At 42.1% G+C, this 21481-nt stretch overlaps 1 protein-coding gene across 1 annotated transcript in view; it reads left to right on the top strand.

The window, feature by feature from the left end:
- Nucleotides 1-7464: 7464 nt before the first annotated feature.
- TXNDC11 (thioredoxin domain containing 11) overlaps nt 7465-21481 on the top strand; it is a gene marked incomplete at its 5' end in the record, with an annotated part of 52720 nt that continues 38703 nt past the window's right edge. The window contains 3 exons of the mRNA XM_010850690.1: nt 7465-7698; nt 10877-10974; nt 14722-14851. Coding sequence (XP_010848992.1) covers nt 7465-7698; nt 10877-10974; nt 14722-14851 — 462 coding nt within the window. The remainder of the gene's footprint in view (nt 7699-10876; nt 10975-14721; nt 14852-21481) is intronic.

Below are 21481 nucleotides of genomic sequence, written 5' to 3'. Positions count from 1 at the left end.
CACCCCACCCCGGCCCGGCGCCCCTCGGCCGGGCCGGCGGCGCGTGACCGGTTTGGGGGCCTCAGAGTCGAGGGTCGAAGCGGCCTCCGGAAGTCGGGCCTGCCTTTGCCCCGGCCGGTGGACTTGACCCTCCCGCCTGCCTCATGCGGCCCTGCCCGCCGCTTTCTCTTCTCGCCGGCCAGCGAGCCCTCAGGCGAGGCTCTGAGCTGCTGCCCGGCGCTCTTCCTACCATTTTCATACCGAGGAAAGGTGGGCCAGGTTCTGATGTGCTTGTCACGTGTTGGGATTTCTTGGGGGTGCATCCGTGACTTTTGCCCATGCTGTAGGACCCTTATTTATCACCCATTTTATTTCCCTATGCCTCGGGTAGGCGTAGACGACCACTAGCGTCCCGGACGTTGAGAATTCATGCACTCATGGATCTAACGATTATTTATCCGTACTTACTGTATGCTGACGGCTCCTCGAGGGTGTGTGATGAATATCAGAAGTCCCTGTTCTCCATTCCAGTGGTTGGTATACAGGCAGTAAACGAGTAACCTTAACATAATCTTAAAGGATTTCAGTAAGTGCTGTGCAGGGAATAGAAGCAATGAGGGTGGGGCTTAAGGACCTTCCCTGGGGAGCTACATTGGAGAATCACCCAAGAAGGGGAAGGGGCTAGCACTGGGGAGATCCGGGGGAGGGGGAATGTCCAGGGTAAAGGAAACAGCAGGTGCAAAGGTCCTGGGGCTGGACAAGACTGGTGGACTGGTGTTTTCCTGAAACTGGGAGAAAGGCCTAGGCTGGAGCTAGTGGGTGGGGTGGGGGAGGGAAAGACAGTTAATGTGTCTTGCTTTGGAAAAGGACACCAGTACAAGTTTTGCTTTATGTTTTAGCGTGTCCAGTGTGTTTTCGTATTTTAGTGTGTCCATAGTGTGTCTCCTGGGACTCCAGTTTATTAGTTTGTGGTGCCACTGACCGGCATAGCGGCCATTGGGAAGATTTCAACTTGGAACAATTTTATGGAGTCTGTTTAGGACAATATATGACCCCTGTTGTCAAAGAGATGTCAAAAGATTGGAGATTTTAGTAGAAAGAAGAAATTATAATAATTATTGCTGATGAATTAGGAGATGGGGATTGACATATATACGCTGCTGCTGCTGCTAAGTCGCTTCAGTTGTGCCGACTCTGTGCGACCCCATAGACGGCAGCCTACCAGGCTCCCCTATCCCTGGGATTCTCCAGGCAAGAACACTGGAGTGGGTTGCTATTTCCTTCTCCAATGCAGGAAAGAGAAAAGTGAAAGTGAAGTTGCTCAGTTGTGTCCGACTTCTAGCGACCCCATGGACTGCAGCCTACCAGGCTCCTCAGTCCATGGGATTTTCCAGGCAAGAGAACTGGAGTGGGGTGCCATTGCCTTCTCCAATATATACGCTAATATGTATAAAATAGGTAATAATGAGAACCTGTTGTACAGCACAGAGAACTCAACATAATGCTCTCTGGTGACCTAAATGGAAGGGAAATCCAAAAAGGAGGGGATCGTGGATACATATGGGCTTCCCAGGTGGCTCAGTGGTGAAGAATCCACCTGCCAGTGCAAGAGATGCAGAAGATATGGGTTTGATCCCTGGATCAGGAAGATCCCCTGGAGAAGGAAATGGCAACCCACTCCAGTATTCTTGCCTGGAAAATCTATGGACAGAGGAGCCTGGAGGGCTGCAGTCCATGGGGTTGCAGAGAGTTGGCCATGACTGAGCAACTGAGCATGTGTGCACACACATGGAAGTATATGTATGGCTAATCCACTTCGCTGTGTAGCAGAAACTAACACAACATTGTAAAACAACTATATCCCTAATTGAAAAAAAAGTCATATAGTAAAAAAACTAAACAAAAAACCTTGTTGAGCATTTGCCATTGTGCCAGGTGCAGCCTGCCAGCTGGGTTTCTCAGCCTTGGTACTGTTGATATTTTGACTCAGATAATTCTTGTGGTAGCGGGCTGCCTTGTACGTTCTGAGGTGTTCAGCGGTATCCCTAACCTCTACCTACTACCTGCTCTAACCCGCCACCCCCCACAATGTGACAGTAAGAAATGTCTCCAGATCGTACCTGATGTCCTCTGGGGAACAGAGTCACCTGTTTGAGAACTACAGATTCCATGAATGCATTTATTTATTTAACACGTGACCTGAGAGCCTGTTGTGGATCACTTAAGTTCACCTAGTAAAGTCTGGAGAGAGATACACACACACACACACACGCATATATATATGTTCTTACCCTTGCAGTTTACACACGAAGGAGTGGAGCTTTGGCCATGTTGCAAAACTTGCCCCAGTTCACTTCCACCTAATAAGTGGCTGAGCTGGAATTTGAATCCTTTATTGTCAGAAATCAGGCTCTTAACCGTGTTCTGTGTCACGTCCTACACAAGGGAATTACACAAAGTATTTTACAAGGTAGAATATGGCAATGTGGTATTCGAGTTCAGATGAGGAAGAGAGGTTCTCTCTCCTCCAGGGGTGGACAGCTTGCTTGTATCAGTTTGTCCATTTATAGCAATAAAGTGTAGTATTTTCTCTGAGAGAACAAGACTTAGTAGATATGAAAGTCCTTTGAGATTTCAGGAAGTGTAAATCCAGTTAATGGAGCAGGCTGAGTGAGATCCCACCTGCTTCAGGCAAGGAGAATGAGCCAGTGAACAGCCTGTTTGCCTGTCCAGCTTCTTTCTGTGCCACAAATTTGATGGTCTTTTAATAGACTCAAATTGATTTTTTATAATCTCCTTTGATTGAATGGTGTCATGATACTGCTTTATTGTTCTACAACTGACTCTGACATTTCTGCCACTCTTTTCCTATTTTGCTTTTAAGATCTTGTGTGTTAATGAGGACAGAGGCTTAAAGGAGAGTAGAATTTTTTTTTAAGTTATTTTTTATTAATAGCTCCAGACCTGAAATAAGACAACCCCCTTTAGTGTCTTATTGCTTATTTTTTAAAAAAGAAAAAAGGTTGATTTGGGATTGAAACACTATTAATAATTAGTTGTACATTTCTGAGCACTTAATCTCTGTCCTAGCTGCCTTTCTATGCATTGAATGTCCATGACTTCATCCTTTCCTTTTACCCTGCTTTGTGGGTGTGTTTTTGTGGGGGAAAAGTTATAAGTATGTCTTTGGGTGTCTGTCTCTGTTATCTCTGTTGTTCAGTCGCTCCGTCATCTCTGACTTTTTGGGACCTCAGGGACTGCAGCACTCCAGGCTTCCCTGTCCCCCATTATCTCTCTCTGTGTATATATTCATTTTGCTTTATTTTGTTTTGTAAGCTCAAAGCTGCCTCAGACCCTCTTTGGAAGGAGGTGTAGAGCATGATTCTCGTATAGAAATTGGGAGTTGCGACAGGACTTCCTTGTTTGCAATCAGCTCTTTGAGTTTTTTGGTACCTGAGACTTTGGCTTCAAAGCTGCAGGAAATCTTTAATCTCCATTTAGTTTCTCAAAAACAGTAGCTAATTTAGGAGTTAAATGGCGACTCATGAATGCTTCTGTTGGGGCAGACACATACGGGTTTCTCTGCCCTGGTTAACGTTTGCTTTCTGACGGGCCACGGGCTTGTCTGGCTTGTTTACTTGAGGAGCTGGCTCATCAATAGTACTAGGCTGATGATTGTCCTTTGTTTGATTTGTCACAGACCTGCATTTTCCTTCCGTTTGCGTATTTAACTCTTACCACCAAATTTGAAGAGTAGAAAAATAATACCTCCAAGACTTTTGGACTTGCTGAGAATGTGTCAGCTTGCCTCAGGGCCTTGCCTCTGGGTGACTGCCTCCCTGTCACTCACATCTCAGCTTAAAAGACACCACCCTGACCACCACCCCATGGAGGAGCTTCCAGGTGCCCTGCCACATTTCCGTGTTGACTTCTCCAGCGAGCATGTTCATTTTGTATGGTTTTATGTCTGTTTACAGGTTTGCTTGTTTGCATGTCTTCTTCCCTGAGAAAGGAAGCCCCTTGAGAACAGGTCCCTGCTCCTGTAGCCTTAGTTCCTATACAGCAGTGCCTGAAGTCCAGTAACATTTGCTCATTGAACTTGTTTTTTTGAATTATTGTGTAAGTGACCGAGTTTTTGGGGTTATGAAGATGTTTTACTTAGACAAAGCTCCCTGATTGCAGAGTTAAAATATTAGTGTGAGTGTGTAAATTGGAGATTTGCTCTGACTTTTAACAGCAATACTTTATGATGTTAATAATTTTTGGTTAAAATGGGGAAGCAATATATTTAAAACTGTCTTAATTCAGGAAGCTGACACCTTCTAGATGTAGAGAAGGGTATGTACTCTTTTCCTCAAACTAAATGATCCAAGGCTCTTAAGAGTAGCTTTGGTCTTGGGTGTTTGTATGATTTCTTTCTTTTTTTTTTTAATTTATGTATTTGTAACTGAAGGATGATTGCTGCACAGTATTGTGTTGCTTTCTGCCGTACATTAGCATGAATCAGCCACAGGTACACATACGTCCCCTCCCTCTGGCGCCTCCCGCCCCGCCCCACGCCTCTGGGCTGTCACAGAGCACTGGGTTGAGCTCTCTGCGTCACACAGCGTTTGCACACTGGCTGTCTATTCTACATACGGTGACACAGGTTTCAGTGTTACTCTCTCAATTCATCCCACCCTCTCCTGCCCCCACTGTGTCACAAGTGTGTTCTCTATGTCTGTGTCTCCATTGCTGTCTTGCAAACAGGCTCATCAGGACCATCTTTCTAGATTCCATATACATGTATTAATATATAGTATTTGTTTTTCTCTCTCTGGCTTAACTTCACTCTGTATTATAGGCTCTAGGTTCATCCACCTCATTGGAACTGACTCAAAATGCATTCCTTTTTATGGCTTTGAATAATATTCCGTTGTATTACACTACAACTTCTTTACCCATTCATCTGTCAGTGGACATCTAGGTTGCTTCTGTGTCCCATTCCTGGGCATATACCCTTGAGAGACCATAGCTGAAAAAGACACATGTATCCCAGTGTTCATTGCAGCACTATTTACAATATCTAGGACATGCAAGGGCTTCTCATAGCTCAGTTGGTAAAGAATCTGCCTGCAGTGCAGGAGACCTGGGTTTGATTTCTGGGTGGGGAAGATCCCCTGGAGAAGGAAATGGCAACCCACTCCAGAATTCTTGCCTGGAGAATCTCATGGACAGAGGAGCCTGGCAGGCTACAGTCTGTGGAGTCGCAAGAGTCAGATTCGACTTAGCGACTAAACCACCACAAGGACGTGGAAGCAACCCAGATGTCTGATTTCTTTTTTGGTTCTAAGTATCTGTCTGCTGCATATCTCAGAGCTGGTGGCATGTTCCTACCTGTTTCTCCATCCTGCTACTTTGCTATATACTGAGAGACCAGAGTTCAAAGTTCATTTGAACACATTTAAAGTTAGAACAGAGTTCTAGAATCATGCCTTGCAAAGCAAATGGACCTTCTGACATTTTTGATTCAGATTAATAATATATGTCTGTATGGATTTAATTTGCTGTCACATATATTCAAATGAGGTGAGTAGGGTAGGTTTGTTCATTTCACACATTACTGACCTTTGCAGTACTGAGAGCTGCAAATCCAGTGAGGATTTATCAGTGAAAAAAAGAGCCAGGGTTGTTACCCTTATGGAGTTAATAAACAGGTAAATAAGTAAGTCACAGATTATGGTGAGGGCTGTTGAAAGCAACTAATAGGAACCTGAGAGAAGAAAAAAAAATTGGGAGAATCGTCGGAGCAGTCCTCACCAAGGAGGTGACCCATCAGCCAAAGTTTCTCATCAATGCCATTGTACTATAATTTACGTTTGGTAAAATTCACATATTTTACATATGTAGGTCCATGGCTTTTGGCCAGTGTAGCCACCGCTACCCTTTTAATTCCTTGTCCCCAGAAACTTTCCTCAGCACTCTCTGCAGTCAGTCTTCCTTGCTCTACTTCCAAGTCCAGACCACTGCTGATGTGATGGATTTCGTTATAGACTAGTTTTGCCTGTTACGGAATTTCATGTCAATGCATTCGTATTATATGTATTCTTTAGTGTCTGACTTCTTTCAGTGTATTTTGAAATTCATCCAGTTATAGCATATATCGGTTTGTTGTCTTTTAAATTACTGAGGAACATTTAATTGTAAGAACACACAAATTAGTTTATCCTTTCACCTAATGATTTATTACAGCTTTTGTGCTTACTATGTATGTAGTTTATCTTTTCCCATCCCTGTGGTTTCATGCTATGTCTTTATGTTTAAAATGCTTTTAGACAGCATATGGTTGGGTTTTGCTTCATTATCCAGCCTGGCAATCTCTTCCTCTTAATTGGGTGGTTTAGTCCTTTTATATTTAATGTAATTGTTGATATGGTTGGGTTTGTGTTTACCAGCTGGCTGTTTGTTTTCCATTTATACTTTCTGGTTTTTCTTCCTCTCTTGGTCTTTTTTCTGCTCACCTTCCTGCCCCATCCCTCCCCCCTAACCTGGTACCCCATGGTCTTCGGGAATCTCAGTTTCCCAACCAGGGACCAAACCCAGGCCCTCAGCAGTTTGAAAGCATGGAGTGTCAACCACCGAACATCTAGGAAATTCCTTCTTTTGGGTTAATTGAATTTTCGTAGGGTTCCATTTTTATTTCCTCTCTTGGTTTCTTAGCTAAGCTTCTCTAATGGTTTTATACTCTTTTAATCCAGATGTGTGGACAGCTCAAGAGTGTTCACTGGGGCCCTTTAACCTGGTGGGATGCAGCTTCGGCACAGACCTTGTTGTCTTGGCTCTGGCCACTTGTTTAGTTTTATTTTCTTTCTTCCCCTGACCTTCTGTGAATCTTAAGTACATACTTAGGAAACCTGTTTTCCAGTTAAATGGGCAGTTGCTTTGCTATTCATCTTTATTAACCTTTGGATCATGATGCATAATGGAGACATCTACATTATTATTACTTTTACCTGAGTGTCCCAAGTACAGGCCAGCCACAGCTAATGAACTTAATGTGAGTGGGCTGTGAGCATTTCCCATGCCTCCTAGTGGTGCCATGCTGCTCCCCCCTCTTGATTTTGAGCAAGCTCACTGGTGGCTCTGAAACCCTGGACATCAGTGGCTTGTGGAGAGCAAGGCTGCAGAGAGATAAGGATGGAGTCTTTTGGGTCCGGGAGGCAAGAGTCCGAATTATTCAGACACTCTTCTCCTGTGCTCTCCCCTGCCCTTCCACCCCACACCCGGGGCAGACAGTGTTAGAGAATGTTTTTAACATGTCATTGAGTCTTGTCTTGCATTCTCTCAGTCAAATCTTGCCTTCGCTTAGCACAAAGTACTGCTTTTATCCTCCAGGCCAGTGTTTGGGGAAGTCCCTTTTCTTACTTAAGAGAAGACTTTTCTTTTAAGCTTTGTTCTCTTTCTACACAGAGCTGTTGTTAGAAGAAGATAAACTAAAAAACTTGTGTTTGCTCTTTTTTTAGTCGAGCAAAAGATGTGATAATTCCAGCAAAGCCACCTGTCAGCTTTTTCTCCTCGAGGTCTCCGGTTCTTGACCTCTTCCAGGGGCAGCTGGACTACGCAGAGCACATTCGCCGGGATTCGGAGGTGGTGCTGCTATTCTTCTATGCTCCGTGGTGTGGCCAGTCCATCGCCGCCAGGGCTGAAATTGAACAAGCAGCGAGTCGGCTTTCAGACCAGGTAAGGTGGGCATTCAGCCTGACCGTCAGATGACTGGCAGGCCAGGCGCAGGGCAGGTTCTCCCACAGAGACAGCTTTCCCAGACGGCTGGTTTTGCCAGGGTGAAGGCCAACAGCCTTATTTCGAGCCTAAATCGTAAAGCCCCTGTGAGCAGAGGCTTTCTGATTGTGCTTGTCATAGTTGGTTAGAGGCAGGAGTGGGAGGAGATGCCACGTTTTCTCGTGATGAGGCCAGTGCTCATCTCAGGGTGCCAGGTTGTCTGGTTTCAGTGGGGAGACTGAAAATCCTCATTGAATGTACTGTTAACATTTGCTGGTTAGTTGTTTTACGTAAGAGAAATTTATGTGTCATGATTACAGTGTTACTAGGCAGACCTTTCAAATACCTAGACCATAGCTACATTCAACAAAAATTTAATGAACGCCACCTTCACGCTTGGTAAGAGGGATGTATAGACAATTGATAAATAGGCCTTCTGTCTGGCAGTGGTTTTCAATCCAGTGGATCCCAGTTGACCTTTATAAAACAAGTATTTTTTGATATCCCTTTTTCTGTCCTCAGAAGGTATTCATAGATGATAAAACTCCCCTATACATATAGTTTCAGTGTAGCCAATCTAATGCACTAATTATAACATAAAGATAAAGGGAAAAAGAAAAGTGGTATATAATTAAACATGTGTTTTAGTATGTAAGTGCTGTGGTAAGTTAGGTCCCTGTACCTTTATGTAGAACCACTATGAGTTATAAATGCAGGAACAGTTACAAACGCAGCCTCATAAAGTAGGATATGTTGGCCACACAGGGGCCACGAGGGCATTGCTCTCAGTGACTTGATTTTTCTAAATGGTGAACAGCTCTTGGTAAAGTTCTGAGCCGACGAAAGTCCTTTTTGCCCTCAATTAAACAGATGTTGCCTTCTTGAGAAATTCAGTGAACAGAGAAGCCATGCTTTGGATTGACATATATAAAATGGAGTCAAGATCTGAGTTTAATAATAATAAACAGGTTTCCCTCCACATCAGTGTTTGGCAGGACGTTTAAAACTGCTCTGGGGGATATGGAGGATCGTTCCATGTGCAGAGCAGCTTGGAGCACTGCAGACTTCAGGGCCACGGCCCCTGCCCACCACATGCCCTCTAGCACCCACTGACCGATGCAGTCAGCCAAAAAGCATCCCACAGGTTTCTAAGAGGCTGCTGTCCAGACCCACTGATCTGGGGTGACTTGTGGTACAGTCCAGTTTCAGAAGTTCATTTAGAACTCTCAGTCGGATTTTCTTAGAAACAATGTTATAAATGTTGGCTAGACTTCCTGCCCAGCCTAGCAAAACCTTTTTAATTAAGTTATACCCCTGAGCTTGATGCTAAGTACTGTATAAATACATTGATTTTTGTATTGATAGCATTGATTCTCAGGGGGTTGTGATTTTGTGTTCCAGCTTTGGACCCATGGAATCAATCTATTCCTTGTCTCCCCACAACCCTCACCCCCCCACCCCCCCACCCTCCTACCCACCCCACCCCGCCCCCACCACGCCACAACTCCCCTTAAGAATGGCTGATAGTAATCAAGCTGGGGACACTTGTGGGAAGAAAATAACCCTAAGGGAGCTCTGGGAGGCAAGCTTAAAGAAGTCACCCCTTTGTAAGTCATTCCTCATTTAGAGCACTTGTGGGAAAATGTGAGTCTGTTGTATTTTAGGGTAAGTGTCAACTACTTGTTATATTACTGCCAGCCTAAGGAATATGTCCTTCAGAGTGACTGTAGGGATTGCGTGCTGGTGTGCAGGCCCCTGCTCCTTAGAACAGCCCTGCAAGCTGATGCTGGTTGCCCTGAAGCACGACCTTGGGTTTAGAGGGCAGAATAGTTTGTTAAAGGCTGCAGGACAAGTGGTGGAGGTTACAGTGCCATCCATAGCTGATGCGCTCTGCCTTCTTTCAGAAAAAATTTCAGCTCCTTCTAAATTGAGAGCTTATTGTTCTGTGTTCTCAGAAGGGAAAAGGAGTGGATTTATTTTTGAAAACAGGCAAAAATTTCTGGAGCCACATTACTTAATAAAATTAGCAAATGTGGTAGATTGTGCCCTTTTTTGAGGTGTCAGCCTTGGTAAAGGTACTGTTAAAAAGTATAGGTAGAGTATAAAAGGAGTTCTGGAGAGTTTACATTAAGTTTTGAGTAGTACTGCTCTCTGGTCAGTATAAGGCATCTGAAAGTGACTTTTCATTTGTAGTCTTCATATTTTTCAGTACTTTATTACAAAGATTTTTAAACATATAATAGCAAAGGTGAGCTGTGTCTGCCACTTAACGTCTAATAACATTAGGCTTGTTTTATCATGTATCTATTCATCTTGTCATCCACATAATCAGTGGTTCTCAACTAGAGGCAGTTTTGTCCTCAGGGGACTTTTGGGACGGACTGGAGAGATTTTGGGTTGTCACTGCTAGAGAGGGGAGGCCAGGGATCCCGCCACATCTGACATCCACTGTGTGCCCTCCTCACCCCTGCCCCCCAGCAAAAACAAACAGCAGCAAAAAACCTGTATCAGTTCATGCTCAAAGTGTCGGTAGTAGCAAAGGTGAGAAACTGCACCTAACTATTAATCCATCCCATTTTGGGTACAGTTCAAAGTAAATTTCGGGCACTGGGATACGTCTCCTTAAATACTTCAGCATCTGCCTATAAATACATATTTAATCCATATTTTTGCTCTCTGATAGTATATTTTAGAGCATAGTTCTAGTCATCTATTATCTTTATTGCTTTTCAATATCATTATTAAAAACGGTCCTTTGAAATTTTTGGTATGTCAGCTGTAGGTAAGATTGTTTTTATTCTCAGATTCTCAGTTTGACTATCAAAAGACATATCCTACTGGTAAGTTTTAGTATAATCATGCTTAGAAAAAGTTATTTGGTGTCATTCACTTCAGGATTTGGAGCAGTTCATTTTCCTCTTGGACCAGACTGTAAAGTATTCAGAGTCGCAGCTGGACACTAGAGTCTTTCTTTGTCCTTGTCAGGGTAAATGATGCCCTTCTTTGAATACCCAAAACGATTTTTTTAATGCTTTCTGTTTCAGAGAGGGATTGTTTCATTTCTATTATTTTGTTTTTTAAATCTTGGTGATTTTTCAGTTGTTATTTATAGTCATTTGAAACCTTCTTTGACTTGCAGGTGTTGTTTGTCGCAATTAACTGTTGGTGGAATCAGGGGAAATGCAGAAAACAGAAACACTTTTTTTATTTTCCTGTAATATATCTGTATCATCGGAGGTAAGAACTTTCAAGTAGTGTTTCTAATCCAATTCAGTTATCAGTTTCAAAGTGAATTTTTGTTTTATCCTGTTTAAAAGTATCCACTATAGAAAATTGAGAAAATAACAAGCAAAAATAAGTAAATAGAAGGATCTGTGATTTATCAACCATCCATAATCACTATGTGTTTTGATTTATATTCTCCTGTGACTGTACATATCCACACCCCCCTTTTTTAACTTAAAAAATGGGATCATGTATTGATAGTAGTAATATCTCCTCAACTGCTTTTTTTGTGTGTGAACATTTTTCCATGTCATGACATATTCAGTAGCATTGTTTTCCTTGTACTGGTTACTCCGCTGTGTGGCTGTATGTTTCAAATATTATAGAAGTATTTTATGGAATAAAAATGTACTAAAGTCCTTATCCCGTTATCTAGCAGCATAACATAGTCAGGAGGATATCTAACATCTTTTCAAATTGGGAAGAAAAAACTACAAGTCAGCAATCCTATAATGTATCATTCTGAAATCCAGAGAGCTTTGAAGACCTGAGAGAGAGAGTTCCATGAACATCGTCCCCAAATGCATTCATTTGGCCTAAAGTACCAGGAGGCCACCCATAGTCTTTGTACCACATCAGGTGCCTCTGTACTCACTTTGCTGCAGAAATACTGGTGTTTGACTTTGGAGAACTGCCCGGGCCTTGCTCTGGGTTGTTTAGTTGGTCAGTTGTGTCCGACTCTTTGTGACTATGGACTAGCCCTCCAGCCTCCTCTGTCTATGGGATTATCCCAGCAAGAGTACTGGAGTGGTTTGCCATTTCCTCCTCCAGGGATTGAACCTGTGTCTCCTGTGGCTCTTGCGTTGGCGGGTGAATTCTTTACCACTGAGACCCCTGGGAAATCCCGCTGTGGATGTTAGGTCTAAAATCTGACTTGAAGGATTTTAGAGACAGAAGATGAAATTCTGGGCTCTGTTCAGTGTAATTGGCTTGAAGTTTGTTACTGAAGGGTTAAGAAGAGTTGACCAGTAAGAACTTTACTTTTTAGGCTTTATTGCTATACCATGCTATGTCACTTCAGTCATGTCCGACTCTGTGCGAGTCGGCCCCATAGGGGCCCCACCAGGAGCCCCACCAGGCTCCCCCGTCCCTGGGATTCTCCAGGCAAGAACACTGGAGTGGGTTGCCATTTCCTTCTCCAATGCATGAAAGTGAAAAGTGAAAGTGAAGTCACTCAGTCGTGTCCGACTCTTAGTGACCCCATGGACTGCAGCCTACCAGGCTCCTCCGTCCATGGGATTTTCCAGGCAAGAGTATTGGAGTGGGGTGCCGTTGCCTTCTTCGTTAGGCTTTATTACCTCCCTCTAAAATTCTTGGGCCTTAATCAGTGCAGATTTATTATAGATATCACCAGACTGTCATGTGTGGATTATCTGTCCCCTTCCAGCACATTCCTGTGTCTCTAACATAAAACTTGTGTGGCTCAGAGTGTTGTTTCTCAGGAGCTATTAAATAGTATTTGGGCAAAAACACACATTCCTTCCCCATCTCCACCCTCAAATTTCCCTCTGGGTATAAACACAGTTTCTCTGAGTAACTTTCTGATGGTCACTTCTATTTTTTTAAGGTAAGTATGTGGTGTTATATTAATATTTGAAAGTTCTAAACCTCGGTAATGTGTAATGGGCGATGAGCTTGCCCTGAAGAGATCCCTGTGTGTCTTTTTTTGGAAATAGGGTGCAGATGGTTAGCAGGGAGTGTAGGCCTTGCAACAGTGTGTACCCAAGCCTGCTGCCCAAAGGTAGACTTAGCTCGATGTGACATTAAAATCACAAGAGTTCCCTTGAATTGAGTACAAATGTCATTTCAGGTTATGTGGGTGTGCAGCACTGTCTTACACTACTGGTTTTCTTAGTTTTATAGAAAGATTGAAAGGACATGAAAGGAACGTCAGAGATACTTAGTCCAGCCCTCTTAGTTTACAGATGGGGAATCTGAGGCTGCTATACCTTAAAGTGCCTGCCCCTCCTCTTGGCCTGTTAAACCTTTACTTGTTTGAGTTGGTTCAGAACCATTAATACTCATTTCAACATCTACCATTCCCGTTGTACCAAAAAATAAAGTGCTACGGCAGAGACACCCAAAAGGTAGCCTTTTTGTATTCTGTGCTGTTTGTGTTACAGCTTAACTAGTAGTAGCTACCTATAGAAATTAACAGGCTTTCCTGTTTTGTGAGAGCAGACTCCGTTTTTTTGTCTTGTTTTACTGCCAGTCACAAAGGCAGTTTAGGAAAGGCTCTGAGGCAGGAAGTAGTTTTCCCAAAACACTCTGTGCAGAATTCAGCTCCCCTCAGTCAGCTTGTCCGAAAGCAGTGGCCATGGTGTGCTGGCAGAACGTGCTGTACGACCTGCATCTGGGGATCTTCTCATTACACCTGATCCCTGGGACCCTTGTAACACGGGACCTGGGAACCTCAGCAGAGCCTGATTTGCGTGAGTGGATGAGGTTTCCAGGTCCCTTGCCCACTTTCTGCTAAGCAAAATAAGTTATCAGATGATTTTTTTGATTTCTTCCTTTAAATTAAAAATTGGTGGTGGATGATAGGGTTGGTGGTGGTAGTAATTTAAAAACAAAATTAGTTAGCAAATGAATTGTAGTAAGTCTTGAATCCATAGAGTCGCTGACCCAGTGTCTCCACTGTGTGTAGAATGCTATTTTTACCTCTTTCTGCTGATGTTCCTCTGTCTGCTGTCATATTCTGCAGTGCACACTGAAGATTGTTTATGTCATCACATTATATGTATGTGTATGTGTATTAATTTCTGTTATCATATATTAATATTGTGATCCCCATTTACGTAGTTCTTTTCTATGCTCTGTTGTTGCTGTTAACAGGACACTTGGTGTCAGTTTTTATTCAGAGAGAAGAATGGGTATAGATCTGCTGAATTTCGCCGTACTCCCCCATCCTTGCCACATACCATCCAATTATATTTGAGCAATGTCTGTTGTGCAAGAGTGAAGAAAGCCTTGTGAGCATTCTGTTTAGCTTAGGAGGGTAACTCGGTGTTGGCAGTATTGCTTATCGGTACTAAATCAAATTCCTGTGTGTCCCCAAGCACAACTGCCTGAGAAAACAGGGAAGATCATTTGTACAGTTCCCTGACTTCGTATCTTCATATGATTTTTTGTTGTAATAAAGTTTTAAGTATGTTTAAGGTTTATTTAGTGATCCTTTGTGTAAGTGCCTCTGAGAATATTTAATGACTACTTTGTAGTAGGCCAAGGACCAACTGCTCAACTTGTTCCTAATTTCACGGTGACTTGAAAAGGAAAGTGTACCCCTTCCCCCGCCTTTCTCCCCTCCCCCACCCCGCAGCAGAATTGTGTAAAGATCCTGGAATCCTTTGGCATTTGGTCAGTTTTCATAGTTGCCTGTTTATTGTTTTTTATAGCAATGTTACTGTGAGAATTAATTTTTTTTCAGAGACTAGAATGAACTTTGCTCTGAAATTCAGTTTGCAGAATTAATTTCATATTAAAAAGTAATGGCCAGTTGTACCTCCCCTCACATAAAATGCTTGCTCTTAATTAGGCCTCCAGTTACCCTCTTGAGACAAGGAAGGCTACTGACATATGAACCAGTTGGGATCCTAAAACAAGACATTTTCATTTTGTGGTGTTGATGATTTCAGTTACATATTACAGGTTTAATGCATGATGTATTTTTATTTTTTATTTTTATTTTTTTGGTACTAGTTTTGGACCAATCGAATACAAAGGCCCCATGAGTGCTGTTTACATTGAGAAGTTTGTCCGCCGAGTGATGAAACCACTTCTCTACATCCCATCTCAATCAGAATTACTAGATTTTCTCTCAAACTACGAGGTACCTGTCTTTCCTGTCTTCTCCCATTTCCTCAGGCTTCACTGGGTTGCATTGGATTGTTTTTATTAGAAGAGTCTTTATACCTCCTGATTTGCAGCAATTAAAAGATCACATTATAGGTAAGCCCCAACTAAATGCTTTTGGAGATACTTAATTATAGGGATGATTTGGCCAAGTGAGTTTTTAGAGAACAGAAAACTTGTGAGTACTATTTTTTATTGGGGAATTTTAAACAAACTTTCAGTTTGTCTCACGATTAACTTAGAGTATGTAAGGATTCATTTACAATTTACATGCACTTGTGGATTCTAAATAGAAGATGACACAGCACTTCTGGGCGTCCCAGGTGGTGAAGGTGGTAAAGGACCCACCTGCCAGAGCAGGAGACATGAGATGTGGCTTCGATCCCTGTGTCAGGAAGATTCCCTGGTTTGGGAAGATCCCCTGGAAAAGGGCACAGCAGCCCACTCCAGTACTCTTGCCTGGAGAATCCCATGGACAGAGGAGCCTGGGGGATATAGTCCATGAGGTCGCAAAGAGCCGGACACGACTGAAGGGACTGAAGCGCATAGGACATAGATTTCTAAAAATTGTATATGATGCTGACAGCACTTTACTGTGAGATACCTGGTTTTCTTGTAAGTTGTAGTGTAGTTTTTTTTAAAAAAAGCTAGGAATATGTTCTTTCTGTTTTATTAAATGTGTAAAACTGTCAAGGTTTATTAACAGAAAGTTTCCTAACATGGCATCTCAACTGTTTTCCTATTGCCAGTAAACCCCTGATGGATTATTTTGTTGGGGTCCTCAATGCGTGTTCAGGACAGGTTGTTATTGAGAGACCAATATAAATCTTAAAATAATCTCAAAAATTATAAAAATAGTTCCACAGAAAAATTCACTGGATCAAATGTAAAATCATACTTATGATGTTAGTCGCTGAGTTGTGTCTGACTCTTTTGGGACCCCATGGACCACCAGGCTCTATCCATGGAATTCTCCAGGCAAGAATACTGAAATGGGTAGCCATTCCATTCTCCAGCAGATCTTCCAACCCAAGAATCGAACCCATGTCTTCTGCATTGCAGGCAGATTCTTTACCATCTGAGCCTCTTGGTCACAGGTAAAAATGATACTTAGCTACAAGAAAATCAAGACTATAAGTGCCTAGTAGAGATAAGAAGCATAGGAACCCACCTGTCATACTTGAGAATTCAGTGACTGTCGTTTGGTTAGAAGTTGCCTTTTGCACTGTGTATGTTTTATATAGGTGGGATATGAATTTCTTTCCCCAGAACATCATTTACAGCTTTTTCCAGTTGTGTCAGAAACACTTTGTGTTAACTGTTAGCAGATTCTCTAGGCAGCAGTGTTCCTCTCCAGGTATTCTGCTTCTAGTTCCCAGATGTGCCTTAGGGTGAATGCTTCCTCCTACGTGGATAAAGGGTAGGTTTTCCTGGGAGGCTGCTGAGCAGGACCTACAGTGGGAGGCAGGGCACCTGGGCCCATCCCTCTGGCAGCGCCGACTGGGTCTGTGACTGGGGGCAGCTCACTCATCTGCCAGGCGTCAAGGTCCGGGAACAGGGTTTTCCTGAGACTCCTTTTGGTGCAGTGATTGTGCAATGAGGGTTTTCATGTAGATTTTCAATAGATGACAGTCAGTCACTGGGGTGGTCCAGCAAGACGGTGAAGAATCAGGACTCAGACAAACTTGAATCCAAACTCACCTCTGTCTTCTAAGCTATGTGGCCTCCAGCTAGTACTTAACCTCTTTATGCCTCCATTTTCTCATTGGTAAAACGGATTAAATGAGATTTTAAAAAGAAAATGCCAGGTAGGATGTAGTCATAATAAATGAAAATCTGTCAGTGAAAATTACATTGTGGAAAAATCCTGGATAGTTAGCACTACTGAGAGAACTCAAAATGCATAACATCTACTGGAATTCCCTACTTATATAAAAACCTTTTGTTTGTTTTGTAACTGAGATGATAAAAAATGACCTGTAGAGGCCAAGAGGTCTTCCTTCAGGTGAACTCTGTTGAGACTTCTGGGGAACATTGGGCCTGGATTGCTGCCCTCTGTTTTTCCCTTTACATTTTCACTCAGTGTCCTCTAGAAAGTAAAGAAATGGGAGAAGAGCTGCCCCAAAAGAGTGTGGAAAAAAATCGGAGATGATTTGGCTTTACAGAGCACAGAGACGTGGCTTTATGATTATATCCAGCTCTATGAGAGATTTGTGTACAGAGAGTTTTGAGCCAGTTCTTAAGCAGAGGTCACGTGATGAGATGGACTCAGCTTGGAGTGACTTCACTTTCACTTTTCACTTTCATGCATTGGAGAAGGAAATGGCAACCCACTCCAGTGTTCTTGCCTGGAGAATCCCAGGGACGGGGGAGCCTGGTGGGCTGCCGTCTATGGGGTCGCACAGAGTCGGACATGACTGAAGTGACTTAGCAGCAGCAGCAGCAGGACTCTACAGGGCTGGGTTTTAGCCCTGACATCTAGCTCTGACAGAAATCTTTGATTTCTGCGTTTTATGCAGATTTCTCATCTCTGAAGTAAGGGAGATGGCTCAGATAATCCCTCCTGTTTTGGCTTTGGTGAGTTTAGAGGTTGGAAAGAGGCAGACGAAAGAAGATGTATCATTTTTGGTTGGGAGAGTATTTTTGAAACTGCCTTTGAGCGTGTGTATCAGAGGCCTTTCTGACCCTTTTTTATTACTGTCTCTAAGATGTTTGTAGTGTCTCTGTAGTTGGATCTGCAGGAGAGAGACGAGGGCACAGCTGTGACTGAGCAGCAAGGATGATTCCTGACCTTGAGCTTCTCCATTCTTAGAACCCGCTTTTCAGCAGCAGCTTTCAGTGATGATGCTCCAAGTCTGATGTTGAGTTCACATCAGACTCGGTGTTGTGCCAGTGACATTACTCAAGTTGTTTGTTTGTTTTTGGCAGCCCACTTAATTAGAAAGGTGACAACAATGGTTAGACTGCTTTTAAGATGGGACCCAAGAGAGTGCTGCCAAGATGGAACCCTGTAGAGCTTCTCTTGGCCTTTCAAATGCCTCCTGAAAGCTGCAGATGGCTTTTATCTTGTTAGAATCATCTTTGCTGGGCTTCTGTTCACTGAGATGGAACTGTTGGGTTGGCAAGAGACAGTATTTGATTAATTGTGAAAGAATTTGGGAGTTGCGCCCAGCATGGTTTCAAATGGGAAGTCTTTTATCTTGTGAAACATACCAGATACTGCCTTAGAAAGAAGCAGTATCAGCTTCATTCACTCTCTGTAAGATAGCATAAAGACACAATTTCCTATCCAGAAATGAAACCACTGTCATGGTTTTGATAGTTGAATAAATAAAAAAGTTTAAAAGAATTTTTAGAGGCCTCACTCTGGACCATAATAAACTTTATAGGCATCCTTTAAATTAAGGTTTCTCAGCCTCGGCAGTATTGACATTTGGCATCAGATAATTCTGTGTTGTGGCGGGTTGTCCCGTGCTCTGCAGAATGTTTAGCAGCATCCTTGGCCTCCACCTGCTCATACCAATAGCACCGCACCTCCCCCTTACTTGTGACAAGCAAAAATATCCAGGCATTGTCACGTGTCCCTTAGGGGCACAGAATCATCCTGGGTGAGAACCGCTGTTCTGAATGATTGTTTCCTCAAATAAGGTCTTTAGGATGCCTCACAGGTCTTAGTATAAACACACATTTTTTCATATAGCACACAGAAAGCCGCAATCTAATTATTTCAAGTGTCTCTGCTTATCACAGTGTCAGTAGAGAGATGAAAATTAAGCAATGCCTTAACTAGAAACTTCTGGAGTGTTACGCGTGGGGAGCTAGAGCCTGGAGTGAGTTATTTTTCGTCTGTAGATGTCCCTGATGCTCAGCTTTTTACTCAGTTTGTTTGTACCACACCCTCCCCCCGCCCCAAAAAAGCATGCATCCTAAGTATGTTAAGGGTATTGCTGATTTAAAGAAGTCTTAGTGTGACAGATACTTGCTTTGATCAAATACGGATTTCAATATCAAATCTGTATTTGGATTACAATATCCAAATGTTGTCTTTACAAATACGGATTTCAATATCAAGTGTGTTTAATATGGATTGATAATTCCATGAAATTACAAATACGGATTTCAATATCAAGTGCGTTTAAATTTAGGTATACTAAAATTGGGCAGAAATAATTATTTAATGTTTCTGTGGCACTTCTAAGGTTTGTTAGGATGGCACTGCTTCTGTCTCTAGATGTGTCTGTGATGTGTTACAGGAATGCATTTGATAATTTCCTCCTCATTAAAAAAAAACCATATTGGTTACTTATAAGTTTGTCTCTAATCCAGGTATTTATGAATAGTGTAGATCATTGTAAGATTGTGTAGTGTTTATTACTTGGGCAGTGATGCTACTCTGCAATTAACAACATTCTATATTGACATAAACTTCATTATTCTGTGTATACTGCACTCTATTCACATATGCTTCTAATGCTGTTATAAACAGAAATACTCTAATTCTAGGTTGGTTTGAATTTTTACAAGTCCTATAGATGAATCCTTTTAAAAGCCTATTTCAGATTATTTGATAATTACCTAGAAGAGCAGAAGTTTTTAACAAATGGAGAAAATACATGTGTGTGTGTGCATGTATGTATACACATGTGTATATAGTTCTGACAGTGTCGCACGGCTTGCTGGTTCTTAGTTCCCCAGCCAGGCATCGAACCCACGCTCCCTGCAGTGGAAGCACCGAGTTCTAACCATTGGACTGCTGGAGAATTCCCTAACCAATATTTTATTTGACTTAGAATACATCAGACCTAACCAAATCAGATTGCTCATCATTCACCATACTTTTATGTTTGTAAAATATGACACTAAACCCAGATGCTATTTTTAGGAAAACAGTATTGCGTTTAATTTACTGAACATTGCAGAAAGACATTAAAGGGTGAGTATTGTAAGTGCTTGACTCTCTAAATTCTAAAATACCTTAGACATTATCAGCAAAGAATGAGTAAACTATGCTTGGGTAAGTGACCAGCAGTTTTCAAGTGCTTTTACTTCTGATTTTCCCAGCAGCCATGTGAGGTAGTTGAAAACTGTAGATCCTCTAAACAGATTAAGAAGATAAAGGTACAGAGAGGCAGAGAGGGTATGATTTACCCTAAGTGAGACTGGACTGCAGTCCAGGTCTTCTTCCCAAGATTCTTCCTTATATACAAAGGAATGATTAAAGTCTCTGATTTGAATTTTTACTATGTAACTAGAGGTTAAAACTTTGAATATTTAATTATTTTTGTGTCATTTTTGATCCTTCCTTCATGGAAGAAAAATTTTGAAATAAATCTTAACTTGACTGTAACTTTTTTTCCTTCATCTTTAATAATGGTTCTAAGAATAATTAGTGATAAAGGATGGGCTATTGACTTACTATTAAAGAAGCAAAGTTTTATTAATTGGGTCATTAGTATTTATTCTGTAGAACTGGGAGTGTTATGTGTATGAAAATCATAGGATTGACGCTTGGTAGAGTCTAGAATGTTCTTCCCAGATATGCACTAAAATCATACCTGACTTATAAATCATGAATGTAGCTAAAACTAAATGGACTTGCTGGTGGACACTGCAGGCAGAGATCAGGAGCTTTATGTCATCTTGTTGCAAACCATGTTAAGAAATTCTCCTTTCTTCATTTACTCTAATTGTATGATAAAATTCCTCTTCCTTGAAAGTTCTTTATAACTGTTTAAGAGACAGACAAGACAGTTTATTACTTGGAGACAGCATAGTCAGACATACCCGTGTCACTTTTATTTAGACATTAAGTTGATTGGAAAGGGAATAGGACTGAGTGTGGTAGTGTCACTTTCACAGTCACTAATTTTATGACTCCTCTGTCAGTAATTTGTCTTAAGTATCAGTAGCTTCTGTGTCAATATTCTTACTTTTTTATATTTTAAAGCATGTGACAGAATCATCTGATTTGTACCTTTCAGTCTACCACCAGATGCCAACAGTAAAACTCATATCTGTAACCAAAATCTTTTCAAAGTCTTTTCATGAATTTCTATAATTTATCTTTTTAAGAGCAGTGATTTAGCATATATCCATTCATTTATTCTTAGAAGTTTTGATAAATCAAGTTGTTTTAAATTTAAATAGGATAAGAGAACATTTGGAAGGTATTTGGAGGGAGAAGCAGGGCATTGGGTAAATTGCCAATTGACAGAAATCTGAGCACTTTGGAGACAAACCTAGAATGCTGCCTGGTATCTGCTGTTATCCTGTTGTTTGTTAGTAAAAGTGTTGTTTGTACTCTGATGTTGCACAAAGAAGTAGATACATAGTTCTGTACAACTTTAGCTTTACATTTTCTGCTGCTGCTGCTGAGTCGCTTCAGTCGTGTCTGACTCTGTGCGACCCCAGAGACGGCAGCCCACCAGGCTCCCCCGTCCCTGGCATTCTCCAGGCAAGAACACTGGAGTGCGTTGCCATTTCCTTCTCCAATAAATGTGAGTTAACATTAATTCGGAGAAGGCAACGGCACCCCACTCCAGTACTCTTGCCTGGAAAATCCCATGGATGGAGGAGCCTGGTAGGCTGCAGTCTATGGGGTCGCTAA

This window comes from Bison bison, unplaced genomic scaffold (genome assembly GCF_000754665.1).
Source record: "Bison bison bison isolate TAMUID 2011002044 unplaced genomic scaffold, Bison_UMD1.0 scf7180017864293, whole genome shotgun sequence".
NCBI lineage: Eukaryota > Metazoa > Chordata > Mammalia > Artiodactyla > Bovidae > Bison > Bison bison.
The sequence above is the reverse complement of the archived record's forward strand: the minus strand, read 5'-3'. Positions and strand labels throughout refer to the sequence as shown.